Source organism: Heteronotia binoei, chromosome 10, assembly GCF_032191835.1.
Source record: "Heteronotia binoei isolate CCM8104 ecotype False Entrance Well chromosome 10, APGP_CSIRO_Hbin_v1, whole genome shotgun sequence".
In the NCBI taxonomy this organism is placed as follows: domain Eukaryota; kingdom Metazoa; phylum Chordata; class Lepidosauria; order Squamata; family Gekkonidae; genus Heteronotia; species Heteronotia binoei.
In genome coordinates, this window is record NC_083232.1 from 76959979 (window position 1) to 76973613 (window position 13635).

The 13635-nt window shown below is 41.3% G+C and overlaps 1 protein-coding gene across 1 annotated transcript in view; it reads right to left on the reverse strand.

Moving 5' to 3' along the window:
* TRANK1 (tetratricopeptide repeat and ankyrin repeat containing 1) overlaps nucleotides 1-13635 on the reverse strand; it is a 67977-nt gene that overhangs the window by 4508 nt on the left and 49834 nt on the right. The window contains 6 exon segments of the mRNA XM_060247604.1: nucleotides 3-363; nucleotides 365-1478; nucleotides 2663-2808; nucleotides 4583-4715; nucleotides 7802-7905; nucleotides 12342-12430. Coding sequence (XP_060103587.1) covers nucleotides 3-363; nucleotides 365-1478; nucleotides 2663-2808; nucleotides 4583-4715; nucleotides 7802-7905; nucleotides 12342-12430 — 1947 coding nt within the window.

The window sequence follows — 13635 nt, forward strand, 5'->3', positions numbered from 1 at the left end:
GCCCTCTATACCTTTCAGTCTTACTCTTCCCCTTTCTGTAGACAACTTTAATTCTCGGTTATATTCGTCTTCCTCACTGAAAACAAGCTTCTCAAACTCTTCAGGGTAACTGGAAGTCAAGGCAAACACATGCATCGCCCTAAGCCACAGATCGGTTGATTCTCTTCTGTTTCGGGTAGTCTCATTTTTAAACTCCGATCTGATGTATTCCCTTAGCACCATTTTGCAAGGATTTAAGGTTCTATAGCCATTGCAGTGAAGGCTTAGGATCTCTTTGCAAGCCACTGGGTTTTCAGACACCATTCTCAGATGAAAATGTTTAGGAAAGAAGGCATTTATAAGGGATTTACACAATGCATATTTTATCAGCTGTCAAAAATTCATCAATGGGGTTAGGTTCACAAAACACATCTTTTGGGAACACTCGCTTTGCTTCCAACAGTAGACCATTTATTGCAGCCAAATGCCTTTTGCTCTGAAATATAGATTTGATCTCATGACGGGACAGAGTTCTGTGGAAGTCTTCACAGTTTTCTTCTTCACACTTCAACCCGGCAATGAATTTCCTGCAAATATTGGGGAAATTCCGGTCAAATAAGTTGTGAGTAACAGCAATAAGCCTTTTCAATAAATATTTATTCAGACCAGATTTTACTTCTTCCAGGCTTACAATGAACTGGTCACTTGTTTTCTTCTCTCTGATGATGAAATGTTCAGACAAAACCTCTAAAATACATCCAGCTTCATTCTGGGACACTTGGCAAAGTTTTTTATCTATCAGTGTAATCCCGAAGTAATCAAAACATGACTTGACCATTTCTTTTTCAGCATTCGTATCTGTTTTCTGGAAAGCTTTGACAAGACTCAGAATTGCTTCTAAGCCATATACAGCTACTAATCTCAAGATGTTCTCACTTTTTTCGTCACACTGAGTTGCTCCAAAAAGTGCTTCAATGGCACCAGCATGGTGATTCACATCCAAAAACATGTGAAAGGCCTTCTTCAACATATAGAAGTCCTTCTCTTCAGTTCCCATCAGATACATTGCCTCGGCACTGCCAGATTTTTGGTTGGCTTGTCTGCACAACTCCAAAGCTTCTTCCAAGATCTCTTTTAAGTTCTGCAGCTTATGAACACCTGTGATGCTAAGGCGGGCGGCAGCAAGCAAACACGATGCTCGGAAATCTTTCTGGTTAGTGAGGTTGGCTGCTTCCAACACAAAGCCGTGTTGTTTCATCAGCTTTGCTGCCTCTTCATCTCGGCCTTCCCTCTTCAACAGGTCTGCAGCTTCACGGAAGTATTTGTGATCTTTCAAGAACACAAGCTGGTCTTCGGCATCAAGGTGGGAGAGCGCCGCCATCATCTCGTTGATCCTGTTTGCCCGCAAATACTTGGCAGCAGCTTCTAGATAAAATTGGCTTGCCGTGCATGAAAGCTTTGAAGCCAGCTGCCTTTCTTTCCCGAGCATCTTCTCATATCTGGGGGGGGGGGGGGGATAGAGATAAATGTCATCTGTGATTTAGAAGTCAATACAGTTAAACATTTACAATGCAATCCTAAACTGAATTATGTCTTGGTTCAATGAACTCAAGAATAATGTAAGTCTGCTTCAGATGGCACCGCAAATCTAGCAGGCTTTTGAATACTCCAGCAAAGCACTTTTTAAAAAGGGGGGGGGCAGGGGCTCCATCCTTTTGTGTTTAAGACAACAGACATTCGAATGGAAATGAAGTCCTTATCCAATTTAAAACATTAATATTTCAGTGCAAATGAGACCATAAGATCAGGACAATAAGAGATGCTCTCTTGTTTCCCAACATTGTGTAATGTTATATTTAAAAAACAGAACAGGAACCACACTGGCAATTTTTCACCTGTTAAGAGCAAGCGACGAAACAGTGACAGTCACTTTGATTTGGTGAGCTGAAAGCTGCATCATACATACAGAAGCTTCCCCATTCAGAACTTCTCCATTTATTTAGCCAATTCACAAATCACCCGGCCTACACCAAGACAAATGCGTGGGGGTGCACGCAAAACATTCAAGTATGCATACACAACCTATGCATACCTCTATATTCCGAATTCAACAGTCCTGAGAAGACAACACAGACTTATGTTGCTTCACAATATTTAATACCTCCTCACACCCCCATTTGCTGCTTTTCTAATAAACAAGAGTAACCCTACTTCTTGCACCCCTGGAAATAACAGTGGTAAAAGTTCTGAAGTGAGAACTGAATTGTCCCCGATAATCAACTTTCATCCCTAAAAATTGCTCCCCCATCCCATATGCGCACACACACCTGGTGTGAGTAATATTTTCGAGAGCTGAATAAATTAACTTTGGCTTTGTATAATCATCTGCACGGTAAGAGTGGGAGATAACATTTTGCGCCCAAGACATATAATTTGCATGCATGATTTTGCAAAGCTGATTTAAAAACAAAACTATCGGGTGTTTTTTTTTTTTTTTTTTAAAAAGCACTTCTACTTTTCTATTATGCCTCTGCAAAGTGCACTAAAATATCCTCTGAAACATGGTATTTAGCTTTCCTGCCAGGCTATCAGATATGCTATATCAGTGTCACATATATTTCAACTCAATAATAGTTTTCAAATTTGCAAAAGGCTATTTAAGACACATTCTTCAAACACGCACCTTTCCACACATTTCGCTGCTTCTTCATACAGGTCTTCAGAGCAACACATTTTAAGCGCTAGATCAAATTCCTGAATCTGTTCAAAACATCTAAATGCATCTTTGTAGCACTGGCCTCTTTTATAGAAATATGCAGCATCCTTCACCTGCAGAACAACAGTGTATTACAAGCAGGGATTCCATCAGCCCTCCACTCCCAAATATATCCCTCTACTTTGTTCCTTTCCCTCCTGCCACTGTCCAATCACTACTTTCTGTCTGTCTCTTTCACACCGCCTACAGGATCCCATTTCTCTGCCTTCCCTCCCCCCCTCTTCACTCTCCACTGACTCTTTCTACACTCCCAACTCTCCTGTCAACCAGACCCCCATTCAATCTGACTCTGCCAGAGGGATAAGGAAGACTGAAGCAGAAAATATATCCTTTGCATCTTTGGTATCAAGCTTGTGGCTGCAACAACCCACCAGCTGATGCAGAGGAATAGAATGGAGAAGAAAGCCTATCTGAACTCCTTCTCCCATCAGCAGACAGGATGGTGGGTAGGCCACTGCCCTGAAGCAGAAAGTATGAAGGGCTCACCCTTCTGCTTCCCTCATGCCTCAGGCACCCAAGATGATGGTTCCAAGCACTGCTGTTGGCTTGGCTTGCCCTTATCATTTCCCCCACCCCACTCCTGCCAAGTCAGTCTTCTCCTTCCCTGCTATCTCCCTTCAGCAGGTTTTGATTAGTGCATAAACTGATGGCTGTACACCTCAAAATTATTGGTACCAATGGAAAGCAAAATGAACAATACTGTAGGAGTTGGTACACACATGAATGGATGAGCACAGCTATCAAATGGCATCTTGTCTATTCGAATGTGCCATCTCCCCGAGACTACAGACTGAACTTTCATGCTAGCTACATTGATTCAAGAATAGCAGCCTGGATTCCATGACTGCTTTCCACTAAGGAAACAGTGGAGTTTCTTCATCTTGTTTGCTTGCTTTCTTAAAGCACAAGAAGCTTGCTTTCTTAGAGCACAATCCCACAGTTAACAGACGGGTACTACTGGAGTCTACCCTGTATGATTCAACTCCATTAACTCACACACCCAGCTGTGCATTCAGTATATGGGAGTTCACTTCACATACATATGTACGTGTGTTTACCAGTCCTACCTGGTTGAATTATTTGTGAACAGTCATCCCCCATAAAAAAGAAACTTCATTTTTTTTTATACACTGCCTTTCTTCAGTGGATCTCAGGGTTACATCCAAAGAGATCCCAGAGAAGCCTCCCACCCAGACAATGACCAGAACCAGACTACGTATCTTCAGCAAAGTTGTCATGAGGCTTAAGACCATGGCCAGCCAAACTGCTGCAACTATATAATTTACTAAAGAATAACAAGCAAGTTGGGTTGTGTGCAGTTGGCTGCAGAACTTCTTTTCTATATTAACACTGCAATCCTAAAGGGAGTTCTGCCCTTCTAAACCCACTGACTTCAATGGATTTAGGAAGGTGTAACTTGGCTTAGGACCCCACTGTGAATTTCTTACCACATTTACGTATAATACTTCACACTGACTCCAATATATGAATGCCAGTGGGGCACCTGGGGGATTTATCTGCCTGACGGCCACAAGTAAATTAACAAATATGAAGACTGGCCAAACAAGACAAAGAGAACAACAGAGTAGCTGCAAGGTGAAATATACAGGTGAAAGACTTTTCAGGCTGCACTGTTTTCACTTTCATGAATAATCATAAGGGCAAAAGGTAATGGATTTGATTTCTTACTCTTCTATGAGATATTAAAAATCTATCTTTCCAAACAGTAGGGAAAAGTTCGAGAACTCATGCACACTACCATATCAGGGCAGTAAGACTCCCATGGTTTTTAAAACTATCAGAAGAAAGAAGAGAAGCTGTATTCACCCTTCCTAGTTTTTCACAGAGCTGAGCACAAAGCTGGTACTCTTTGGAATGAATCAGGCATTTGAGAGCCAGGTTTGGTTCACCACATTCCAGGTAGGTTTTAGCCAGATCCATGTATTCCATTTGCTTGTCTCTATTAATAAAACAGAAAGTTAATCATAGGTGAAAATACAAAAAATTAACGATCAGGCTGTCAACTGATGGAAGAGAATTCCCCCCACACACACACACACTATTCATCCTAATTTATGAATTAACTGATTAAAATAGGAGATGTCTTAAGGATAGCAAATTTATTGGGTAAAGAATAAAACAAATAATTAAATTGCTCCTTAAATATTCAGCCACACAAATTGGTCATGATCTGGCTAAAGTTAGACCTACCTGTCCAGCTTAAAGCAAAGAGATTTAGCCAGTCATGACTATGGGACAGTGATGCTTCAGTTGGATCAAGGCCACATTAGAGACTCCAACCATCTCTTCTGAACTAACTCCTCACTGGAGATCCCAAATCAGCAAGGAAGAGAACCAGAGAAAATCTGTCTGCCAAATCTGTCTGCCAAATACTCTGCTATGGACAGAGTATATTGTAAAGCACATATGAACTGAGGCTCAGATTTATTGGCAAGCTGGAAAAACCTGTAGGTTTGCAGTCTGGTTGGCAGGAGAAGGGATAAGGCAAAGCCTTGGAGAACAACTTACAGGTCAGATAAATCTCTCTAGCTCCCAGTCTTGGCTGGGTGCCATCTGGGCAGGGAAAGCAAAGGCAAGTGTGATTAATAGATACCAATACTTAGGTATGTATAAATTAATAACTATGCATAGATTATTAGTGGATGTCAATGTTCACATCTTTAATTTTGTAATAACAGAGATGAAGTAAAGCCCACAGACAGAGAGACAAGTGGGTTAAAGCCCCAACAATAGACAAAAAAAATTAAATAGCAGGTGACACAAACAACACATAAGCCTCTGAATTCTCCAGAACTCTTCCTCAGGCTTTAGGTCACAAAAAATTATGTTTAATTGTATAAAGAAGGACATGGGGAAGGGAAAGTGCCTCATGACATGATGTTAGGTATTTTTAAGGCCTGTATTTACAAAGATGATTCAAATGCTGCTGGTTGCTGGTTTAAAGTTACACTTGGTTCTTCTTGGAGCAAAAAGCAATAAACGTACTAGAAAAGCAAAAATCCAGACAGACAGCCAATGGCAGGTGATGGACAGCATACTAGAATACGATGTCCAAGTGTTCCAGTATATGTAGTGACAACAGCAGACCAAGTGCAAAACCTGATGAATAAGTCACATATCTAGACATCTCTATATTGGGAATACCAGCTGAGGTTGTAACTGGGAGACAGAGAAGAAGAAGAAGAAGATATTGGATTTATATCCCGCCCTCCACTCCGAAGAGTCTCAGAGCGGCTCACAATCTCCTTTACCTTCCTCCCCCACAACAAACACCCTGTGAGGTGGGTGGGGCTGGAGAGGGCTCTCACAGCAGCTGCCCTTTCAAGGACAACTTCTGCCAGGGCTATGGCTGACCCAAGGCCATTCCAGCAGGTGCAAGTGGAGGAGTGGGGAATCAAACCTGGTTCTCCCAGATAAGAGTCCGCACACTTAACCACTACACCAAACTGCAGACATGAGAAAATGGTTTTGGGGGAGGGGGGGAGTAAGAAAACAAATGACCCTCATCTCACCTGACTCTATTGTCCATGCCTCTTGCACCCCAAGCTTCCCAAACAATTACAATATGAACACAAGCACCAGCTGGAATGAAAGAAGGCCACTGAAGTCTGCCATGCATTTCCTCTGCAATGGGACACACTCTTTGGAGTGCAGTGCTTTTGGCCCTAATTTAAGAGCAGGGAAAACATGGCTGGGGGAAAGGGAAGCACTATACCTTGGTACATTATGCATGGACAGATTTCCTCCCAAACAGCATAACATTTTTGTCTGTCCACTCCTGCTGCAGCCCTAAATGCTCCCTGATATGCTATTTCTGGGGGTTCCCTTTCCCTTCCAAAAGGCAACCTTTCAGGGCATCATATAGGACTGCAGTGAATAGAGGAGGCAAAGAAATCAGGCTTCCTGGGCAGAAGTCCTTCCAATTGTGGTAGCGCTCTGCTGGATTCCAGCTTTTTATCTGCCACCTCTCACACACTCTTCAGTGTCTGTTGTGGCAAACATTGTCTAATGAACGCTTTTGTTCCTTCCTAGCAGACCTACAACCCCACAGGACTTCCTGTTTGCTACCCATCTGAGACCTTCCTTTTAATAAACACATTTTTGTCATATCTTCTCCCAGTGCAAAGGTGCTTTATGATTTGGTAGGCAGGAACTACTGCCGTTCTATCCCTGTTCTCTGCCAGCTGGAGGAGGAGGAGGAGGAGGAGGAGAAGAAGGAGAAGAAGGAGAAGAAGGAGAAGAAGGAGAAGAAGGAGAAGAAGGAGGAGAAGAAGAAGAAGAAGGAGAAGGAGAAGGAGAAGGAGAAGGAGAAGGAGAAGAAGGAGAAGGAGAAGGAGAAGGAGAAGGAGAAGGAGAAGAAGAAGAAGAAGAAGAAGAAGAAGAAGAAGAAGAAGAAGAAGAAGAAGAAGAAGAAGAAGAAGAAGAAGAAGAAGAAGAAGAAGAAGAAGAAGAAGAAGAAGAAGAATTGCAGATTTATACCCCGCCCTTCTCCCTGAATCAGAGACTCAGAGCGGCTTACAATCTCCTATGTCTTCTCCCCCCACAACAGACACCCTGTGAGGTGGGTGGGGCTGAGAGTGCTCTCACAGCAGCTGCCCTTTCAAGGACAACTCTTGCGATAGCTATGGCTAACCCAAGGCCATTCCAGCAGGTGCAAGTGGAGGAGTGGGGAATCAAACCCGGTTCTCCCAGATAAGAGTCCGCACACTTAACCACTACACCAAACTGGCTCTCAAACTGGCAGGAGTTTTTATTCAAAAGGCAAGAAAAGGCCTTTTTTGTGGTTCTCTCCTATGAACAATATTAGACCACAAGTAGTACAGGAAAATGGAAAAGGAGAGCAGCAAGAGATTCCTTTGTGGAATGACTGTAGAAATGAGGCAGAACTTGCCAGGGACAGAAGAGATTTAAAACCAATCAACCGAAAGAGATTTAAAACCAATCAACTCCACACATGTGTACCAACAGTACCTATATGTGAGTTCTTATATAAACCAGACAGCGTTTTTTTTATAAATCACTTACTTGGGGCTGCATTTCTTTGACTGCACTTTAAGCACAGCATCATGCGCCAAAGCCAACTTTTCCTTTTCAACTGCTCCTCCCTTTTGATAGCACTTGGCTGCCACCTGAAACGAGATCACTTTTATTCGGGGCGCTGACATACTGAATTAGCCAATAATTACAACAGCACACTGCAGGCAAGATGAAGCTGCCAGCTTTTTCACCCCACTGTTTCTAGGCCCCAAACAACGGGCCTTAGCTGGCGATAATCCTCAACTCACTGCCATAAAAACTTTTTCTACAAGTAAAGGTAACTGAAAGATACAGGAACATTTTCCTGATCTGCTGGCAGCCTTAAGACTTAAATTCAAAGTAGTCACTGAGCAGTCTTGTTCTCTCAAGGTATTTTTCTTTAATTATGTGAAAAACATTTTTGTGATATTAATTAACATATTTAATGCTGTCATTAGCATATAATCCCTGCTAGTTAGAAAAGCAATATCTATAAAACTCATGAATGTCTTCACCTGTTTTGAAAAATCACACCAAAAACTATGCCACAAAACTAAGGTACATGCACAACAATACAACGAAGCTGTGGGTTGGATTCAAAGAACTGTGCACAGCCACTAGGCACTTGAGTAAGAATTCACACAGTGTTGTCACTGGTAAGTTCTTTGGTAGTTCTCAACCTTCTATTTAAGCCAAAAGTTGGGCACATTCATGGCAAGCAAATTAGTAACTTCTGAATTCAAATTTCACTTTTCTCACTCTGCAAGCCAGTGCTAGGTGTAAAGCAACCCTGCTATCTGTGACAAGCATTTTTCTGTGTGGAAAAGCATCTCTGGATCCAACCCAATGTGGCTATGCAACCCAGTGAAAACGACAAAGCATTCATCTTCTAGTACAAGAACAATCTAAACGTTTCAACTGTGCAAAAAACAAATCCAAAGAAAGGCAAGGATATTATGTAGTGGATAGTTAATTAGATTACTGGGTTAAAAATATGAAAAACAGTGAGGAATCCAGCTTCTTAGCAAATTATATCAATTTAATTATATTCAGATATACCAGAATGTCAGGGGCAAGAGTTTTTTCCTTCACATGATTGTGGGATTTGTTCCACAATTATTGATCTCTACCTGCTGGTTGACACTGTAACAATGACAATAAAAACATAAGCATTTGTATTGCACTGCAAAGGGGGGGGAAATTAAGTACAGCAAACATCAGCAGGGCATATAGGCTTCAACACAGTACCTTTATTGGAAAACTCTGTGCACTTTTATCAAAAGCTACAGGCTTCATAACTAAAAGCCAAAAATCTAAGGCCAGCCCCACCCCATTGTGGTTTTAAAAGCTCACCAGGGTAGCGCATGAAAAATACTGTTGCAAGTGGCCACATAGGATTCTGGATATCCTCCACAAGCAGCTCCTCCCAGATGCCATTTCTAACCCTGGGAGAGTGGATTCCCAGAGCCAAGAAGGGACCCTCATGGAGCTATTGGTCACAGGAAAATTCTCAGGAAGACCAGAAAAATATTATCTTACTGTCCTCCTAGCAGATCAATCTCATCAGAGTACAAAGAAGGTAGCTCAATTTTGCTCAACAGCAAAATCTATCCATGCTTCATTGGAGAACTAGTTATCTTGTATTCCATTAAGTTATGTTAATTTTATATATGGGCTTTTAGTAGTTGAAAATGTGCATTTTTCCTTTTCGTTTTATTATCTTTTATGGGATCTTAATTGAGCGTATTATGGAAATATTGTCAATTGTTAGTTGCTTAAAGCTAATATTATCCCCTCTTCCACTGCAGCCTCCCAATCTATGTGGCTGTTACTCCACAAGGGTCCAGCAAATCCAGGAATAGTTTTCCCATGGCTGGAGATGGCTGCAAGGCAGGAGAAAGCAGGACAGATCCACTATCATCAGCAGGAGCTGCTGATGGCTCACTGAATTGAACTCACAGATTGCAACAGATCCAAATGCTTGTTACAGTAGAGCGAACAGAATTCCTACTCCTATTGGTGCAGATGCCAGGAAAGCTTGAAAAGCAGCTCCTCGCTGAGCTTTTTGGGGGTGGAAGAAGCAATTCATTGCAGAGAGAGGAAAAAAACCTTGGGCTGCAGAAAAACAAGTGGAAAGCATCTTGGGAGGGCATTCCTTCCTGCCACTGAAATATTTTATGGGGAGTATCTGCACTGCCAGCAAGGAGGCCAGAGTTCTCCTAACAAGAAAATATTAGCAGGTTTCCAGGCTGAAACCCCAGCTGCCTAGGACTTTCGGATATTGTTCATCTATCCAAAAATGATCGAGCCTCAAAAATTTCAAAAATATTCAGAATTTTTGAGACTTCTGGATAGATAAACCTAAAGGGCATTTAAAGGGATCATGGTCTCTTTAAATGCTTTTCCCGAGCCATGCAACTCCAAGGCCTGGAGAACAAAGGCATTTAAAGAGTGTGCAGTCCCTTTTAAAAGTCTTCAGGGACTGTAAGCCCTCTAGAGTTCTTAAAGCTGCAGAGTCATGTGCTTGGAGAAGGCATTTAAAGGGTCTGGAATCCCTTTAAATGCCTCCCCCCTCCACTGAAATTAATGGAAGCATCTTCTTTGGGGGCCCATAGTATTGGACCCCCTGGTCCACTCGTTTTAAAACTTTTGAGCGGGGGTTGAACATATATGAAGAGAGCCACCAGCAATTACACTGCTAATCTGATGCTTCTACTTCAAAGAACAGCCCAGATCAATTCTCCATTATATCCTATGGGGACCACAGACTAGAATGGTCCCCACAGGGTATAATAGAGCCAAGGAAAATTGTGTTTCCCAAGTATTTCCCAAATCCAAATACCATATTGGTATTGGGATTCAGGAATATCAGGAAATACCAATATTTTTTGGGTTTAATACAGCTGAACCCAAAAAATACCAGGTCCCCGCCTCCACATCCCTGGAAAAGATAGAAGTTAAGGGGGGGACTGGTTCTGGCAGCTCACCCCATATAAATCTTTCCTGCATCAAACACAAAATGAAGATATGACTAAGCTGTTTTTACTCAAAACTATTTTAAAAAACCTTTTGTAATGTAATGTAATGTAAAATTTTATTTATATCCCGCCCTCCCCGCCGAAGCAGGCTCAGGGCGGCTAACAGCATTTCAGGTAAACAATAGTAATAAAAACATTAAATTCACATTAAAATTCACATTAAAATCAGTCAATAATCAATAATTAATTAAAACATTCCTAAGTCAACATTGGCGGTAAACGTTACTAATCTGGCGGTAAACATTAATTCAGTTATTGGTGAACGCCTGTTTGAAGAGGGCGGTCTTGCAGGCCCTGCGGAACTGGTCTAAGTTCCGCAGGGCCCGCACCTCCTCTGGGAGTTGGTTCCAGAGTTGTGGGGCCGCAACAGAAAAGGCCCGGGTGCGGGTGCTTTGAAGTTTAACTTCTTTTGGCCCAGGGATATTCAGTCTGCTTTTCCCCACTGACCTCAGTGCTCTCTGGGGCTCATTTTGAAGAAATAGTCTGTCACATGACAGCAGATCACAGTGCATATTTGGGACAATACTACTCTGCGTGTGCATTTAAGTGCCATTAAGCAAATGCTGACTTTTGGTGAACCCATGAAATAATGACCTCAAAAACATCCTATCATTAACAGCTTTGCTCAGGTCTTGTAAACTGAAGGCATCCTTGATTGAGTCAATCATGTTGGGTCTTCCTCTTTTCCTGCTGTCTTCAACTTTTCCTAGCATTATTGTTTTTTTCAGTGATTCTTGCCTTCTCATAATGTTATCAAAGGACAATAGGCTCAGTTTAGTCATTTTAGTTTCTGAGGAGAGTTCAAGCTTGATTTGATCTAAAACCTACTTTTTTGGGTAGTCCACAGTATCTGTAAAACTCTCCTCCAACAACACATTTCAAATGAATCGACTTTCTTCTTGTTAGCTTTTTTCATGAGCCAACACATTTCACATACTATGGTATGAGTCTTCTTGATCTTGGTTGTCAGCGACACATCCCTACACTTAAGAATCTTTTCTAGCTTCTTCATGGCTTTTGGTTGCTGTCTCCCCTTTGATTGATGGTGGATCCAAAGAACAGAAAATATTTTAACAATTTCAGTTCCTTCATCATCAACCTTAAGCTTGTGTAATTTGAAAAATAATCACTGGCATTTTCAAGAAGTTTAATAACAAATGCATTAAGAATGCATGATGTCAATAACATCACACAAACTATAATCACATTTTGTTCTTCAAATCAAGTTAATCACTCTTCCTCAATACTAATATATTTGTTTTCATATTAAATGGCAACACATATTAAAGAATTTTAAATAAATAAAAAACACACTTTTACTGTATATTTTTTTTAACAATGAAAAACAAGGTCATCAGAATTGAAGATATGTATCATAAAATTCGGCAGAGAGGGAGGGAGTTCAGTACAATGTGCAGGGCCTCCTCCAAGGTGCCAGTGGGGCTGAATCTGGACCTGCCTCCTTCCTACCAAGAAGAAAGGAATTTTTAAAAGCAAATCTGTGAATTTACCTTCCAACACTGGTGCTTAGCATAATATTCTCCTTGCGCAATCCACTCTTCTGGAGTTGATGTTTTAACAAACATACTATCATCCAAATCTAGGATCAAAAGTAAATGAGAAAATTATTTCAGCTGCTACATGAATGATCAGCAAATTTAACCAAGTGAATTTTGTGATATAAAACATACACAGTAATTATACTATCTCAAATCTTTGTCAATTAGCTGAAATCATGGCAATAGTGCTTCTAAACTAGCTGGTTATCACACAGCCTGCTTAACCAGGTTGACACATCATAAGCTTCAACTTCAGACTGTAGGTTCAAATTAATCTAAGACGTTTCCTGTATAATACCTTTCTCAATCACAGACAAAAACAATATTGGAAGCACTTCCAAGGATCCTTTTTTCTCAAATGTATACATTATTCTACAAACTGATAAATAAACCTGTAGTATATTTACAAGCAGGGGTTCTTATGTACTATCTGAAGTGCCGTGTTTGCCCAACCAATGTCTGAAAATGATCTCTGTGCTATAGAGACAGGATTCTAGGCTAGATCCACACACCAATGCTCTAGACTTGACATTAGAAGCACACATTTAGATACACTATTGATTCTTGTGATAGAACATGCCACCTGTATCCTGGAGATTCACAGCTAAAACACTTTAATCTCTATCTTCTCTAATTTCTGTTCAGTTTTGACTGCAGTGAGTTCTCACACATGCCACATACAACTACTGTTTGCACTGAAGCAGCCTGGAGAGCAGCTACATCTAATGTCATTCAGAAGTGCTAATTGTTGTGTAGGTTTACTAAAGACAGATGATACCAGAGTGTACACTGCAGGTCAGTGACTGAAAAGCTGTTACAAAGCCAGGGACAAACAGAGGTGAGAAAGAGGTGGCAGAAACTGGAATGGGATTTGCTGACAATCACTGGGTGTGGTGTGTGGGGTAGTGTCAGGAGTAGGATGCTAGGCTTGCCACTACTCCTTTCTCAAAAAGTTCCCTCTGCTAGTTAGCTGCTGACCAGGAATGTAGAACATGCTCCATTTTAACTAACCTGACAGAAATCAACAGGAATTTTCTTAGATGTAGGCAATGAAAAACTCACAGCATGATGCTAAGCAGAGTCACTACCATCCAAGCCTATTTGAGTGGACAGATTTAGAAGGGGGTAACTGTTTCAGATTGCACTGTCGATTACTTCAGCATACCACTATCAAGTAAAAATTACCCAAAGCCACCAAGTTAACTCCTTGTCACCTCAATATCTGCATATGCCATGCAAAAAATTA